Source organism: Trichechus manatus, unplaced genomic scaffold (assembly GCF_000243295.1).
Source record: "Trichechus manatus latirostris isolate Lorelei unplaced genomic scaffold, TriManLat1.0 scaffold00057, whole genome shotgun sequence".
NCBI lineage: Eukaryota > Metazoa > Chordata > Mammalia > Sirenia > Trichechidae > Trichechus > Trichechus manatus.
Genome location: NW_004443993.1, coordinates 6,849,545 through 6,867,713, shown reverse-complemented (window position 1 = coordinate 6,867,713; position 18,169 = coordinate 6,849,545). Strand labels below are relative to the sequence as shown.

General features: G+C 41.2%; 1 protein-coding gene across 3 annotated transcripts in view; it reads left to right on the top strand.

Annotated features, from left to right (window-relative positions):
* Positions 1–3,221: 3,221 nt before the first annotated feature.
* LOC105756392 (zinc finger protein OZF-like) overlaps positions 3,222–18,169 on the top strand; it is a 33,154-nt gene continuing 18,206 nt past the window's right edge. The window contains exons 1-4 of one of the 3 annotated variants that reach the window (XM_023733244.1): positions 3,222–3,305; positions 4,691–4,755; positions 6,174–9,984; positions 10,164–10,410. In XM_023733244.1, coding sequence (XP_023589012.1) covers positions 10,408–10,410 — 3 coding nt within the window. In that variant the 5' untranslated portion in view covers positions 3,222–3,305; positions 4,691–4,755; positions 6,174–9,984; positions 10,164–10,407. Of the gene's footprint in view, positions 3,306–4,059; positions 4,756–6,173; positions 9,985–10,163; positions 10,411–18,169 lie in introns of those variants that run through there. The other 2 variants (XM_023733245.1, XM_023733243.1) reach the window with 2 other exon arrangements.

Below are 18,169 nucleotides of genomic sequence, written 5' to 3'. Positions count from 1 at the left end.
ACGTCGACCAATTCTTTTTGGTACAGTGACTGTGTGTATTCCTTTTACCTTATTTTGATGTTTGCTGCGTCATTCAGTATTTTCCCTGTAGAACCCTTCAATATTGCTAGTCGAGGCTCAAACTTTTCCTTCAGTTCTTTAAGCTTTAGAAATGCCGAGCGCGTTCTTCTCTTTTGGTTTTCTAACTCCAGGTCTTTGCACATTTCATTACAATATTTTACTTTGTCTCGTCCAGCTGCCCTTTGAAATCTTCTGTTTAGCTCTTTTACTTTACCATTTTTTCTATTTGCTTTAGCTACTCGATGTTCAAGAATAAGTTTCATAGTCTCTTTTGACATCCATTTTGATATTTTCTTTCTTTCCTGTCTTTTTAATGACCTTTTGCTTTATGTATGATGTCCTTGATGTCATTCCACAACTCATCTGGTCTTTGGTCATTAGTGTTCAATTGGTCAGATCTATTTTTGAGATGGTCTCTGAGTTCAGGGGGGATATACTCAGGGTCTAACTTTGTGTCTCGTGGACTTGTTTTAATTTTCTTCAGCTTCAACTTAAACTTGCATACAAGCAATTGATGATCTGTTCCGCAGTCAGACCATGCCCTTTGTCTGACTGATGATATTCAGCTTCTCCATTATCTCTTTCCACAGATGTAGTCAATATTATTCTTGTGTATTCCACCCCAGTGAGGTCCATGTGTATAGTCGCCATTTATGTTGTTGAAAAAAGGTATTTGCAATAAATAAGTTTTGGTCTTGCAAAATTTTATCATGCCATCTCCAGTGTCATGTCTATTACCAAGGTCATATTTTCCAAATTCTGATGCTTCGTTTCCTAGTTTTGCATTCCAGTCACCAGCAATTATCAAAGCATCTTGACTGCACAGTTGATCAGTTTCAGATTGCAGAATTTGGTAAAAATCTTCAGTGTCCTCATCTTTGACATTAGCTGTTGGTGCATGAGTTTAAATAATAGTTGTATGAACAGATCTTCCTTGTAGGCATATGGATATTATCATATCGCTGACAGCACTGTACTTCAGGATAGACCTTGAAATGTTCTTTTTGCCAATGAATGTGACACCACTCCTCTTCAATTTGTTATTCCAGACATAGTAGACCATATGATTGTCCAATTCAAAATGGCCAATACCAGTCCATTTCAGCTCTCTAATGCCTAGGATATCGGTCTTTTTGTGGTCCTTTTCATTGACTATATCAAATATACCATGGAATGCCAGAAGAATGAACATATCTGTCTCGGAAGAAGTACAGCCAGAATGCTCCTTGGAAGCAAGGATGGTGAGACTTCATCTTACGTACTTTGGACATGTTATCAGGAGGGACCAGTCTCTGGAAAAGGACCTTATGCTTGGTAAAGTGGAAAGTCAGCCAATAAAAGGAAGACCCTCAACGAGACTCATTGACACAGTGGCTGCAACAATGAGCTCAAGCATAACAATGTTCTTCTTTACAGGGTTGCTATGAGTCAGAACCTACTGGACGGCACCTAACAACAACATAATGATAAAAGCATGAATTGAATTAGAATATATAATAATCCAAAATGTGCATACTCTTATCAGCAGAGCTTCAACATATATGAAGGAAAAATAACAGAGCTGAAAGATGAAATAGGAGAAACATCACAAGGACGTGGAACTCAGCAAGCATATAGAAGACCTGAACACTACCATCAGCCAAGTTGACCTAATTGACATTCATTGAACACTCCACCCAACAACAGCAGAAACACGTTATTTCCAAGTGCTCATTAATCATTCAGCTGTCATATATACGTGTGTGTGTGCGCATAACAGGTTATAATTGTTAAGGTTATAATACAAACCTTAAAAAGTGATTAATTTTTAAAATATTGGTATATTTATACAATGTAATACTACATAGTGGCAAACAAGAACAAATACCTATAACATGTAACCACATAGATAAAATCTCACTTGTTGAGTAGATGAAGTCAGACACCACAGAGTTCATGCAATATGCTTCCAATTACATGAAGACCAAGAACATGCAAAACCTGTCTCTGGGGATAAGAGAACACTGGTTACTCCCAAGGACAATATCACTTGGGGAAGTGATATTATCAATTGGGGATCTCAGAGGTGGTTTTATGAGTGTATATACATATGTAAAAATTCATCGCATTGTACATTTAAGATTAGTTCACTTTATGCAATTTACTATATGGGTTATGCCTGATAAAAAATAGCAAAAGCTGTTTATAATTGTCATTTTTAAAAGCACTTCACCGTTTACATACTGTTCCTCACAACGACTGGTATCTGCCTGTCTCTTGCCCTGGAAAACGTCTCTCCCAAGTTCCTCAGCTCTTGGAGAGATCTGACTGCGTTTGCACAGTCGTTGCCCTGCTCCTGCGTAAAGACACGCGCTATACAAGAGAAGACAAACTTTGAAACAGAGGCCAACACCTCACACTTCCACGATTCTAAAGATGGGCAAATATTTATGAGGAGTAAACAAATTATTTCTCTAAAGAACATGGTAAAATTTTTTTCAAATGGCCAAATATGCAAATACCAACTTTCTCTGCTCCCCGAAGCGTATTAGAAATCTTTTACTACTGAAATCTGCCTATCAGCTTCTATACGCATTTCAGAAAAACTAGGCTTTTCTCTACAGAGGAAATACAGACAGCAGTGGACAGATCACAAGACCAAGGCGAAGCCATCGAACCCCACTGTCACTCGGTGGAGCTCTCTGGGTCTGTGCACGGAATCCCTCTCCTTCGGAACCTGGGGGAAAAAAACCAAACCCGTTGCTGTCCAGTCGATTCCGCCTCATAGCGACCTTATAGGACAGAGTAGAACTGCCCTATACGGCTTCCAAGGAGCACCTGGTGGACTCAAACCGCCGACCTTTACGGTTAGCAGCCGTAGATCTTAACCACTACGCCACCAGGGGTTCCTTTCAGCACCCAGCGCCCAGAAACCGGAAGCAGAAGTGCGTGTCTTCCGGCTGGCAGCGTGTTTGACCGAGTCCCTGTGAGGTGGGCGTTTTGCCTGTCGGCGTCCTTCGTGGTCCAATACTCCTGTCCCGGGGTCTAAAGGCGCTGTCCCCGCTCTCCTGCGTAGTGCTGGCCTCTCCGCCCTCCCTGGGCTGCTCCAGAGCCTCGCGACTTCCAGTGCCAGCTGTGTCCGGAGCCTGCCGCTGCCGCCGCCGCCGCCTGGTCTGAGAACTCGGGCCGCCTCGCCCGCGCCCTCCTGGACTGCAGCTGTGTTGTGCACGGCCTGGGCTGCACCTTGTCTCTCGGCGCGTTAACAGGTAAAGTCGTGTAAACCCTCGCTGAGCAAAAGTGTGGTTCCCAGACCTGCAGCGTCAGCTCCTCTGGGAGTTTGTGAGAAATGCAGAATCACGGGCCTCACGGAATCCCAGGGTAGTTAACCCTGAGTCTAGATGCCTTGCTCCCTTCCTCCTCCAGTCCGCCGCTCACCAGGCTCCCCTTTGTTTTCTGTGCTTCATTAAAGCAGGACCTTTGTTAAGCATTGCTGCTCAGACAAAAAGTAAGTTTATGGGGAGTAATATATCCCCCCTACTTTAATGGTTATAGGTGTTTAAGGTAGATGAAGAATTAAGAACCATGAGTTGGAACTGGTACGTGCATTTAAAACCATGTTTTTTCCAATTTCAGGAGGAGAATATTTAGTAAGAGGCACATTTTAAGGAATTTCTTTGACTGTAATGCAGACATTTTTGTCATGATTGTGTGAGAAACCATATGATCAACTGTAATATGTTCTGTAAAATGTGATGTGGGTGAACAAGCTTAATATAGGCGATGAGGGATTTATTGAGATCACGCACTCAGTGTGTTTGTCCAAGATACTAAGGCTTGGCTGAGGCAGGATCTGGGCGGGATTGGATGCTAGTGACTCAGCCACAATTTTTGCTACCAAAGAGCTACGCTTTTTAGTAGATTGAAAGCTTCTTGGAGCGAAAGCCATGCATATTCCCAATGTTAGAACAGCGAATATTAGGAATGAGGGCAAAGTAGGAGGCATGTGTAATAAAACTAATCAGAATCCTTAAACAGATCCTAGAGGGTCAGCCATGCTACAGTGTTACAAAAAGTACTTTTATCCTTTGTAATGATTATTTTACCAAGAACTATTGTTTAAATAAACTTGAAATGTGCAACTGTTAGGAAGTCAAGATTTATAGTAAGTAATTTTGAACATGCAGAAGTAAAGTTTAAAATGATGAGTAAATAATGTGTGTGACACCTGTAATATGACTAGAGAGAATGTTACTTTTTAAGCCAAATGTAATAATGTAAAATGAAGGTAGTATGTGTATATCAAACCTATTGCATGTAAGAGCAACAAAAGGATATAATTTTGTTGAGAACAGAGAACAAAAGAGGAAAAAATACATAGACACTAAAGAGTCAAGCAGCAGCTGCATCTATCATTTCAAAAATTTGAAGTGTCTAAATTTAAGTGTTCTATTTGAAAATCTTGGCTAACTTCAGTGTCATTAGCGAATCTCTATTTTTACTATTTAGACTTACAATTCACTGGAATTTTTGTTATGCAAGTAGTCCTGTTTTTTTTCCCCCATATTAATAACATGGTGATCCAGATCCAAGTACCTTAAAAAGTCTATTCTTTCTACACTGCAGTTGCTCAAATGTGATTTTCTCTCTCAAGGTTAGCATGGAGTAAAGTTTGCCATGAGTTGGAATCGACTTTACGCGCACAACGACAAAAACAAGGTTGGCATGAAATCTTTGAAATATCCACTTACCTCCCTATATCCCCATAATATCTATATTTCTCTCCTTTTAGATACACACTCAGACCAAGAAACTAAGTTTCTTTTTTTGTTTTAATGGGGTCATTTCATGTTATCTTTTGTGTGTGTGTGGTAAAAATAGATAACAAAACATTCGCTATTTCAACTGTTTACATGGAAGATTCAGTAGTATGAATTACTTCCATCACGTCTACTACCATCACCCCATCAGCTTCCAGTTTTTCCATCACCCTTAGCAGAAACTCGGTGCCTCTTAAGTGTTAACTCCCCTCCTCCCTCCCATCTGCCCCTGGTAACCCTTAGGTCTTTATACATTTGCCTAGTCTAGATATTTCATTTCCATGGGATTGTGTAATATTTTTCCTTTTGTATCTGATTTATTTCCCTTAGCATAGTGTTTTCAAGGTTCATCCACATCATAGCGTTTATGAGAACTTCATTTCTTTTTGTTACTGAATAATACTCCATTGTATGAATGTACTACATTTTGTTTATCCATGCATCTGTTGATGAACAGTTGAGTTGTGTCTACTTTTTGGCTATTATGAATAGTGCTGCAGTGAACATTGGTGTAAAAGTAACTGTGTCCCTGCTTTCAAGCCTTTTGGGTGTATACCTAGGAGTGGAAATTTATGGGTCATATGGTAGCTGTAAATGGAAATTTATGGGTCATATGGTAGCTATAAATGGAAATTTATGGGTCATATGATAGTTGTATGTTTAACTTTTGAAGAACTGCCAGACTGTTTTCCACAGAGGGTGCACCATTTTATAATCCCACCAACAATTTTTCCACATTCTCCCCAACTCTTGTTGTTTTTTGGTTTTCTGATAGTAGCCATCCTAGTAGGTGGTATCTCATGGTGGTTTTGATTTACATTTCCCTAATGACTGATGGCATAGAGCATCTTTCCATGCGTTTGTTGCCCATTTGAATATTTTCTTTGGTGAAATGTCTATTTAAGTATTTTGCCCATTTTTAAAATAGTTTATCTTTTTGTTGTCGAGTGGTAAGAATTCTTTATATTTCCTGGTTACTAAACCCTATCAGATACATCATTTCTAAATATTTTCTCTTATCGTGTAGGTTGTCTCTTCACTTTATTGATAAAATCTTCTGATGACTAAAATTTTTAATTTGAGGAAGTCCAATTTATCTCTTTTGTCTTTTGTTGCTCGTGCTTTTGACATCATATCTAAGACTCCATTGTTTAAAACGATGCGGAGAAAATAAATGTTCACTTTTTTAAATTGTGAAAACATTGCATGTTTCAAAAATTTTTTAAAAGTTTAGAGGAAAAATGATCATTAAACATGACTTCAAATCGAACATCTGTGGAAAAATGTGGTGCATTTATTTTTTCTTTGCATTTTTAGAGATCAGTATTCTAGAAGTGCTCCCTTTTCAGACTGGCGTTCCCTTGGAGTCATGACTGGTAATGTAGTCACTTTGTTACCTGAAGCAGGTCCTGCCCCGTGCAGCTTCTCAACAATAGACACAGTGAGGTGAGGAGGGAGGAAGAGCATCTATTGCAAGTGCACAGGCAAGGAGCAAGGAGGTGTATACCTCAAATCTGGCTCCCCGAACAAAGGGAGGAAGAACCTTTTATACCGTCCTTCACAAGGAAGTACAAACATCATGGACTACATAGATTATCATGTCTTGCAAGCGCAGTAAGACAAATTACTTTTTTTCCTCTTTAATATGTTCAGAAAATGATGGTTAAGTCCCACCCTGAGTGGAGATCTTAACATTAAGTTAGGTCTTAATGATGCTTAGGTTACTTTGGGATACTTTTGAGGCTAGTAAACAGGGTTTGCCTGGTTTAAGGCAGGAACTGAGCCACACAAAGCACTCAGGGTCTTTGAGGACAGTGGACAGGATGGGGCAGGTTCTGTTTGATAATGGCTGAGCAGCTGCTAATTGAGTCATGTACAGCGCTGTCTATCACTTAAGGTTTTGATGATAACAGACAGGAGGAGGTCTTGCTTGCTAATGGCTGAGCAGCTGCTGGCTGCTCTGGCTATCAACTTCCTATCAAATTCAAACCTTCATTCAAAACTGCTGAACTTTCCTGGTTCGGAATCTAAAAGTTGCCCGTCAGATAACATCTCAGTATTGGCTTACATTTCCTAAAGGCCTAATACATGTCAGAACTATGCTTTTTCTTTCCTCTAGCTTGAAGCTTCAGAAGTGGGAATGGGCCCTGTTTCAGAGGTCACAGTTTGATTTTTCATTTCTAGGAGGAGGCAACCTACAGGTTGAGGTATGGAATCTTGAGTACCAGTAGACTCAGAGACCAAACCCTTCCCATAGTCCACCTCGGGCATGAAGGACTATATGGCTCTGAAACTTAACATATCCAAAACAGCTTTCTAGTCTCACCGCAGCAAATCTGCTTCTCACCTGGCTTTCCCATATCAGTAAATGGTACCAGCATCCATTCATTAGATTGGGAGATATACTCAGTCCACCACTATCCTCTTTTTCTCTCACCTTCCACCTTCAGGAAAGCACCAAGTCCTGTTGGTTTAGAACCAAAATATAACCACCATCTTCTTGGCTGCAACCCTAGTCCAAGCTACTCTGAGAGATGTCCCTTAGGAAAACAGATTCTGAACTTTCTCCTACTTTTTCTTTTGTCACAAGAAGGTATAATCTCCACCTGACAGCAAGAGGCATATTTCAAAAAAATGTATACCAAGTAAGCTATCAATCACATATAGAATAAAATCCACGTTTTACATTGGCCAACAAGAGCCTACATGTTCAGGCTTATGTATGGCTCTTTGACTTAAATTTATAACACTTGCCTCATGTTAAGTAAGCTCTCGACACATTTTTTAAAAAGTACAAAGATGTCAAGATTTTTCCTGCCTTTCATCCTTTTGCACCAGGTATTTCCTGTGATTAGAGGAAAACTTTTTTACCATAGGCATCCCATTATTAATTCAGGTCTAATTGCAAATGTCACCTCAGAGAGTCCTCCTCTGTCCCCTTTGTTATTCCCACTCATTTCTGTATTTAAATATCATTGCAGTTTTCAGAAATTAGGTTGACATTAATCTTAATCATGTCAATATAACCAAATTATATTGAATGTTACCTTTGCTTTTATCTACTCTCTTTCCCTATGTGACAGGTTTCCAGCAGACAAAAAGCTGTGAAGCTCTGCATTGTGGTGATGGCAGCCTTCACACCCTCTCTGCTGTGTTGATCAGTTAGGGTTCTGTTGAGTCCACTAGAGCTGCGATGTCCACTAGCCAGATGTGGCTATTGCAATTAAAATTAATTAAATGTAAAATAAAATATTCCGTTCCTTAGTTGCACTAGTCACGTGTTAAGTGCTGACTATCCACGTGTGGCTAGTTGCTTCCATATTGGTCTATGCAGAGACAAAACATGACTATCTTCAAAGAAAATTCCACTGATAGTGCCACTCAAGAGTATCTACAACGGGTGGTAATCTGTGTTTGTGATTATTCTGTGTGTGACCCCAATTATCCGTGTCGTAGGCGGGAAGGAACAAGAAAAGAAAATACAGAGCGTCTGCCTATAGATTTACAGTCTAGCATGGGAGACAGTTTTAAATAAATAATGAAAAATCAGAGACATCTGATACCTGTAATAAAAGGACCTGACCTGAGAATCAGGTTAGACGACTTGAAGGGGAAAATCATTTCAGTGAAGATTCATAAAGTGCTATATACATAGTTAGCTATATACATGAGCAGGGTTGATAGCATGTGGGGTGGGTGGGCATGGAAAGACTATTTCAGTTGGGAAAAGTGAGCGTGTAAATCTCTGAAGCAGCAGAGAATGCATTGTTATCCATTGCTTGATAAAAGAGAGAATGCATTATTACCCATTGCTTGATAAAAGAGGTGATTGGAGCAAAGAAAACAAAGTGTGGGTGGGAGGTTGAGGGGTGCTGTGTGAGCCAGACTGGAGGAGGCAATGGCAGCAGGTCGTTCAGAACCATGCTGACTATTCTGGGCTTTTTGAAGGTCAGGGGACAGCCTCTGATGGGCATTAAGCAGGGATGGGTGTGAGTGTATTTCTATTTAAAACAGAACATTCCAGTTCCTGTACTGCAAATAGATTTTGGAAATGACAACCATGAATGAATGATGTCAAGCAGGACCTTGTTATGAACAAGTTAAGGAAGACTGTGAGGTGGCCTAGACATGGAGATTGTTTATAGGTCAGGAAGATAGTGGATGATATACTGTAAATGTAGATAGTTCAAAGGGCATCTCAGTTGATAGAATGCTCATTCCTTGAGTTACAGGCTATACAGCAGTGAATGCTTCTCAAAGTTGAATGTGGATGTGGATAACCAGGGTGCATTAAAATGCAGATTTTTATTTAGCAGGTCTAGGGTGTAGCTTGAGAGTCTATGTATCAAGCTCCCAGTTTATGCTGAAAATAAGCATAGAAATAAAGTTGTGAATTAAAATTAGTGCTGTGAGACAAAATAATAAAAGGAAAGATAATACTTAAAGGGGAAACACTGATATAACGGTCATGTGAGAAAGAACATTTACACCGAGATCAAGAAATAAAAGTGAGAGTCCGCTGGATAGGGGAGCTGGGTGGGAGGGGGGGATGGGAACCAAAGCAGGAGAGGGCTCCTTAGAGAAAACTTAATGATTGTCTGATTTATTTGTCAATCAATTTATTATAATTGTGAAAGAGAAAGTGTTAGGAATCTTCCCAGATTTCTTGAAAGCTTGGGAACTGGTGGTGGTATGGTCTGAAAGGAAAAAAAAAAAAAACTCAAGGGTAATAATGAAATTGCAAAATCAGCAGGAAAAATACTGATCACATATTGCAATGGTATATATGAGGGTTAAAAAACAAAAGCAAAGCTCAGTAGAAGAGATTTAATTGCACATAGTTAAAAATCATTGAAACATGATGAGTGCATTGACCAAACTTTAAAAATATGTTCTTCCTGAAAATTCACCCACGTTGATATCAAATAACTGTATGTGTTGATCTACAAGGGGCAAAGTTACATAGGTGAACAAACGCATCCATGAACCCCTGAGTGCCTGGAGAAAATCAGGTTCAAGTTTACCAGCCTTGCCCTGGATGTTTCTCATGCTCTGGAATGAGTAAATTCCTCCATCTGTGATGTTGTTGCCAAATGAAGAGGCTTGAGTAGCTGTGTGAAGAATGCAGGTGTGTGCTCTGGAAGGCTGGAGCCTGATCTGCATTGAATGCAAATGCCCTTAGGATGGAGCATGGCCTTGAGCCTGGGAAGAAGCCCTACCCAGGGAAAGAACTGAAGGCCAAGGACCTGTCACTCCCTCCTTACTCAACACTGTCTCCCCCCCACCCCCCATCTTCTTCCATTTCAGGTCCCAGGTGGCACAGAGAGAACTAGTCCAGTCTAAGCAGTTGGTTACCTAGGGCGACTGTCTTACTTATCCTTGTTATCACAAGTAAGGTTTCAGCTGCTCTGACTGACTGTGTGGACCAAACATTATTCATCTGCCTCCAGACTGCCCGGTGGCTCTGCTTCCACTCCCATCCATCTCACTTAAGTGGCTTCTTGGGCTCTGAGAGGACATTCACTTAACTTCCAGAAGCTGGAGCAAGGACATGGTGAGTACCACAGAGAAATGGATAATTCTTAGTATAAGGGGGTGAGGCTAAATATGATTTGGTGGGGGACCACCTGTGTGCACCATGTTCTGTGTTTCTGTGAGATAAAAGGTGGCAGAGGAGGCCGAGACTAAATTCTAAGAGGCATCCTGAGGCCCTGCTCCACCTTCACTAGGCCCTTCCTCAATACATACGTAGTCTTTCAAGGCTTGGATGCCTGGGGTTACCTTTCATATGTGACTCTCAGAGCTATCACCCTGGGCCTCAGTGCTCTGTGTTCAATGACAGAATGTTCTGAGTGGAACATGAAGATGGAGCAGCTCTGGCTGAGGAGGCTAAGCCCCAGGCCCTCCAGAGCCATCATGTTCCATCACTGCACACAGTGTTCTTGACTTCCCCCAGGCAGTTCTGTGCAGTTCTAACACTGCAGGTCCACCATTCTCTCTGTGTGATGGAGTAATAAGGGAGGAGAGAGTTATTTGGGGAAGGACCCTGGCTCTTTATGGTCCTGTCTGAGGTTTAGCACTGTCATGACCTCAGCACGGGAATGAGGCAGGAGAGTGAGTCCAGCTGGATCATGTCTGGAGTCTCCAAAACCATCGTTTTTTCCAGTGGGGAATAGTTTTGCTTGAGTCTTTCAGGTGTGTGAGAAGCGTGATACCCAGTCCAGGTCCGTGTCTTCCCAGGCTCTCTGTGCCTAGAGCTAGTATGACATTTCTAAAGTTTCTGACTGCTTCCCACAGTCTTGGATTAAAATCTAAAAGTTTTTGTTTTTTTTTTTCAACTAAAGCAGCTCAGGATATGAGGTGGTGATTTGTCCTGCTTGGCCTTCAGCTGGGGCAGCACTACAGGTGTAACCTGGAGTCACGTGGGTAAAGCAGGCCCTAAACACTCTTGGAAAGGCTTGGTTCAGGTTCCCAAAAAATAGGCATGAAGGCCAGGTTGATTGGAGTAAAGGGTTTTAATTAGCGGAAACTTACGGAAGGGCAGCTCAGATTCCCATGGGGGAAACTGCAAAGCACTGGTCATTAACTTAGGTTATGACATTGGAGTGCACTGGGGGCTTTGTTCTACCGCTTATTACTCAAAGAGTGGGCAATTACAAAGGGGGAAAGGAATGTGATACCAGCACCGCAGGAGGAGTGCCACAGGGGGAAGGGAGGGGAAAGTGAAGTCTGTAAACTTGGAGTGGGGGAATGGCCCTGGGGAGGGGAGTCTGGTTAATGTCCTTGTCTAACTACTCACAGGGTTACTGTCTGGTCAACCACCCTTGCTCAATCCCAGAGTCCTTCATGGAGAGGATCCATATTGGATATGTCTAACACCCTGCAATCCGCCCTTTCCTGCCTAGCTCTTACAATCTCACACACCCACCTCTTCCTCGAGCTTCTCTGAGCCTGCAGGGTAGGGGGGAAATGAGAGCAGTGCTCCCTTCCCTGGTTTATTAAAGTATTGCAGACATACAAATATACACCACACCAGCAAGACAGGCAAATTCAAAAAATGATTCCACCTATTACAATGCAAAAAAGCCCAAATAATAATTTTTTCCATCATGTTCCTCACCCAGAGAATCACCCTTTGATCTCCGTCCACCAGAAGCCCTTCCCCATATGTTCCATGCAATCTGGTTGGGTTTGTAAGTGAGCAATGGAGTGGTTTACGAGGGCTGCATTATCAGGAATATGTACACAACATTCAACTTTTAATAAAGCACAGGTGCCTCCTTGGGCTGCCATTATCATGTCCATTCTGTTCTGGAGCACCGCCTTCCTCAAGACAGCAGTTGCTTCATTGAGAGCAGCAAGCCCATGTTCAGTATCATTTAGGGAAGTGGTCACAAACTTCTGTAGCATCTCAATTTTGGTTGTAATAATATTGCCAGACTGGAAGTGAAAGTAGCAGATAAGTAATCCCACCAAGAAAATACAGATCGTTTACTCCACCACCTCCTCCAAATGGGTTCATTGTAAGGGGTGAGTATAACCTTTGAAATGTGGGAATGGATCCAAGAAAAGCATAGAGTGCATGTACCCAGCCAGTGGGGGGTGGGAGTCAGCCACAGCTGGAGATTAGTGCCACATAGCCACTGTGCCTTCCGTTAGGGGCTACCCAATATCTTCCTGGAGGGAGAAAGAGAGCGGAGTCTGGTCAGTGTCCTTGTCTAACTGTGGATGGGGTTACCAGACTTCTTTATGGGAATGATCCATATTGGCTATGTCTAAAACACTGCAGATGGGTATATTTAAGTTCTCAGGGTCACAGTATCCACTGGAAGTAAATTTCGGGATCAGTTATGTTTCTGCTGATAATTTTTTAATTTAATGGATTTTAAACGTCTGAAACACAGAGGAATACATGTTTTAAATGATGTAAAAATTAATCTGAAGCTACTAAAATCTTGAGAAGGATCTGAAGGACTACTGTTAAATTTACCGTATTATCCCAGAACCCCTAATATTTTAACTCTTTAGCCATTTTGGACCCAGCATCTGTCAGTTTGTCATATTGTGGTGGCTTACGTGTTGCTGTGATGCTGGAAGTAAAAGAGCTGAACAGAAGATTTCAAAGGGCGGCTTGAGAAGGCAAAGTAAAGTATTATAGTGAAATGTGCAAAGACCTGGAGATAAAATACCAAAAGGGAAGAACACACTTGGCATTTCTCAAGCTGAAAGAACTAAAGAAAAAATTCAAGCCTCTTGTTGCAATATTGAAAAATTCTACTGGGAAAATGAACAAACGACACAGGAAGCATCAAAAGAAGATGGAATATAGAGTCACTGTACCAAAAAGTATTGGTTGACGTTCAGCCATTTCAGGAGGTAGATAGAATATGATCAAGAACCAGTGGCACTAAGAGAAGGATTCCAAGCTGCACTGAAGGCACTGGTGAAAAACAAGGCTCCAGGAATTGACCGAATGCCAATTGAGACGTTTCAACAAATGGATACAGCACTGGAAGTGTTCACTCTTCCATGCCAAGAAATTTGGAAGACAGCTACCTGGCCGTTGGACTGGAAGAGATCCAAATTTGTGCCCATTCCAAAGAAAGGTGATCCAACAGAATGTGGAAATTATCAAACAATATCATTAATATCACACACAAGTAAAATTTTGCTGAAGATCATTCAAAAGTAGTTGCAGCAGGGAACTACCAGAAATTGAAGCCAAATTCAGAAGAGGACAAGGAACCAGGTATATCATTGCTGACTTCAGACATGTTGACTGAAAGCAGAGAATACCAGAAAGATACTTACCTGTGTTTTATTGACTATGCAAAGGCATTCGACTGTGTGGATTATAAAAAATCCTGGATGACATTGCAAAGAATGGGAATTCCAGAACACTTAATTTTGCTCATGAAGAACCTGTACATAGCCCAAGAGGCAGTCGTTCAAACACAATAAGGGGACACTGCATGGTTTAAAATCAGGAAAGGTGGGCATCAAGGTTGTATTATTTCACTAAGAATCATGGCCCAACCAAGTTAACACACAACCTTAATGATCACAGTCCACCCCTTGTCAGTTTGGCACCTATACACATCTCCTTAAACCATGTATAATCTCTGAATAAGGACAATTGTAAAGTCATACTTGCATCTAACATACATACAACCGAATATGCACCAGCCCTGTTTACATACATTTTATATGTGAAGAAAACAAAAATATTTGATGCACACATACAAGGCAATTACAGTCATTGTTTCTGCAACTGGTCACATGGTCGTAACTTGTATTTAGAAATACCTTCTTCCACCACCCATTCCGTATTCCCTTTTCCCTCAGCAGGCACCTCAGCTAGTCGTGGTTCTTCCCGTTTGGGTAACCCAAACTTTCATTCCAGAAGGATCTGGGCCATTAGTAGTCATGTCAGAATTGGGTTGCTGTAGTTTCCCATTGTCTTTAATCACAGGGCATGGTAGTACTAAGAGATGCCCTCAGGGATTTCCTGTATTCCAGACATACTCTTCGTTGCCTCTATTATGTAATATCAATCCGATTTCCTCTTGGTAATCGGGATAAATCACACCAGCCTGGTAACTCCTTTCTTTGCCTGTTGATCCAGAGACATAAGGAGCCCAAAATGGCATTCTTAACTTCCAGTTCAGTGGAATCAGTGATGTGTCTCCAGGTAACAGCATTCTTCCCTTTGGAACTAAGACCTCTAGATCTGCAGAGCATAAGGTCACGGGGACAGGAAGGAAAAAATTTTGTGAGTGGTTCACTAGGGGTAATAGTGTGGTGCCACTCCATTTCCACTCCTTGATTCCTGGATCCACGAATCCTGGCTATGGAAGAAATAACGCCATGTGTTGCAAGCTGGTTTATAGCACGTACAGCCTCCTGGAGAACATTGCCCCAACACTGCAAGGTATTGCCACCTAACTGGTGCCATAATTGTGTCTTTAGAAGGCCATTCTATCATTCTGTCAAGCCAGCTGCTTCAGAATGATGGAGAACATGGTAAGACCAGTGAATTGGATAATTCTGAATATTAGAGATTTGATTTCCCTATCAGGTCTAATGCCTTTTCTTCTGCTGGAAGGTCATCTGGTGTTTTATTTTGGATGCCTGCTGGAACCATCCTGTCCTGTTTTTGTAAATGTTTTGATATTGTCTGCTGTCTTTGGGGCATTCAGTGGTTATTTTCCTCATTTATTGATTGTAGATTTGTTTGTTTCTTCCTGCTTTTTTGTTTTATTTGGTTATGTCTGAGCAGACGGGCTGTGTGTTCCTTGTTTGCTCCTCATTTGGCACAATACTTTTCACCTCCTTCTCCAATGGGCAGGGTCAGTCACTCAGGTATGGTACAGCAGGGCAGGTCCAGCTGAAGGGGAGTTGCTAGGATGGGTTATTTCTGGCACGTACCAGGGCTGACAGTGCGGACCAGGCATCAGTGCAAGGCAGGTTCCAGTAGGCCATGCCTGTGCTGCTTGGGAGTGTGATGTTCAGTGCACAGTGCAGGTAGGCAGGAAGGAGGGGGTAGATTGTGATGTGTGGAGCTAAGATGGATATGGGAAAGATGAGAGAGAGGAGAGAGGAACAGGGGCCAAAAACATACACACAAACAAAAAAGAGTGCTAAGGGAGTTTGCTATTGGAGTGGAAAGATGAGAGACTGAGAAATGAGGAAAAATGAAAATGAGAAAAAGAAAAAATGAATAAGTCAAGAAACTGGAAATGAAGGAAAACAAAAATGGAATAAGAGAGAGAAGAAAACGAAAGAAACAAACAAAAAAACCAAAAAAAAAAAACAAGAAAAAAGAAATGCCCCCAGGGATGTCCCTGTGCGTGTGCGCAGAGTAAGGGAGTAGGTTCCAAGCCGCATGGTACTTCCCAGCTAGAAGGGGCTCCCAAGCCAAGAAAATAAAAAGAAAACAAGGAAATCTAAACAGAGCAAATAAGAGCAAACAAACCGAAAAGCCCCAGGGTTCCTACCAGCGTGTCAGCATGGGCCGGGAAGCAGTTTCACAGTCAAGCAGTGTCTTGCAGCCTTTCAGGAAGAGGCAAAGTTGGTGCACGGAGCCAGGTACTTGAGAGAAAGGAGGGAGAGGTTGTGAGTGGTAAGGAAGAAATCTAAAGAAGCGGAAAAAAGGCAACACCAGCAGCCAACAAATGGCACTCAGGGAGCCGGTCAGTGCGGGCGGGTGGAATCCAAGTGACACTGGGGTGCTTCCCAGCCAAGATACTGTGGTTGCAGGAAGCAGAGGAGGCTAAGTGGGGGTGAAGAAGGGTTGAGGGTGGGAAAGCCTATATTGCTGGTTACCGATTGTTCTGTCTCCTGCTGGAAGCTCCGTGAAGCTTCTTTCTCATAGCCCATGTTTGCTGATCTCCGATAGGAGTCCAAGATGGTGGATTTGTGCTGCGGTAGCTGATACGGGATCTCTGCATATATCTCTCCTCAGTCTCTGTTTTCAGTCAGTTTCTTATTCCATTCAATGCTTGGCTGAGTTCTTTATCTCTTCATTTGATGCTTAGGGTTTCAGGATTGACATGTGACTCTGTTTGACTTAGTTTTTCTGATCCTCCGTATAAATTTTTGAAGCATTTTTGTGACGTTCTAAGAAAAATAAAATTGGTTGGAGTGTTTTGGAAGTCCTTTGGAAATAAGATATATTTGGGTAGAACAGTGTTCTAATCGCATGCTCCATCTTTTCATTTGTTTCAGTCAATTTGGATGTCATTTAATAATGTTTTTAATTTTTTATTAGGATCTTCCATTTACTTAATGCCACTCCTTGATCCTTTTTATTTTCACTAAAATATGCTATCCATTTAAAGTTAATTTTTCAGCTTCTTGGTAATAGTGTACATGTTGTGTGCTGTCAAGTAAATTCCAACTCATAGCGACCTTACATGACAGAATAGAACTGCCCCGTAGGGTTTCCTAGGCTGTAATCTTTCCGGGAGCAGATTGCCAGGTCTTTTCTGCCAAAGAGCCACTGGTGGATTTGAACCACTGACCTTTTAGTTAGCGGCTGAGCATTTAACCATTTCACCACCAGGGCTGAAATTTCTCAGTCTTGTAATAATAATGATATTCTTTTGGGGTTGTGCATACATAATTATTTAATCTATAAAATTGAATGGGGTGTGGTTTTTTCCCTTTAAAATGTTTAACCCTTTCCTTTTTTTTGTTTGAGGGGATTATACTGGTTAAAATCTCTAGGATATGGTTGACCAGGAATGGAATAATGGATATTCTTGTTTTTCACCTGCTTTTCTGGGAAGTGAACTTTTCACTGTGTTCTTTGATGTACATTTTTTGTATATGCCCATTTTCAGATTGTGCATGTTTCTTTCTATTTCTAAATTTGGTTAGAGTTTTTTACATACTTGCAGAAAAATTTATACTAAATGTATAGCTGAGTGAAATATAAAACGAACATCTATGTAGTGGATATACCTTCGTTCTTGGCTGCTTCCAATGAGTTGATTTTTAATCACAATCCTCTTCTGCCCTCTTGATATAACCAATATCTTGATATTTATGAGGATCATTTCTTTGCTTTTGTTTATGTTTTTTCACTGATGTGTGTATCCCCAAATGTATGCATTTGAAACGGCCCTGGTGGAGTCGTGGACAAGCTCTCAGCTGCTAACTGAAATGTCAGTGGTTCCAACTCACCAGGTGCTACATGGCAAAAAGATGTGGCAGTCTGCATCTGTAAAGATCACAGCCTTGGAAACACTATTGCAGTTCTACCCTGTCCCATAGACTTGATATGAGTCAGAATCGACTCAACAGCAAAGGTTTTTTTAAAAACACATTTGAATTTTTATGGTTTTTATGTTGTGAACAGATAGAAAACACTGTTCGTACCTTTCATACCAATTCCATTAAATCAAATTTACATTGGGAGGATACCATGGGTTGTTCATTCACTTTATTTGCTGTGTATTGTCTTCTGGATGGAATATACTGTAATTTAACAATTCAGTTCTGTGAAGATGTTGGGACGTTTCATTTTGGTACTATTATAAATATTGCTTTTATGCTTTTGGTTATATCTAATGTGTTGATGCATTTTTGTGTGTGTGTGTGGTTTTGTTTGTTTATTGTTGTAGTTTAAATGAAGTTTAAATTTCAAGTTAGTCTCCCATGCAAAAATTTATACGTACATTGTTATGTGACCCTAATTGCTTTCCCCATACAGTGGCAGCACACTCCTCCTTTCCATCTCTGATTCTCCATGTCCATTCAACCAGCTCCTAACCCTCTCTGCCCTCCCATCTCACCTCCGGACAGAAGCT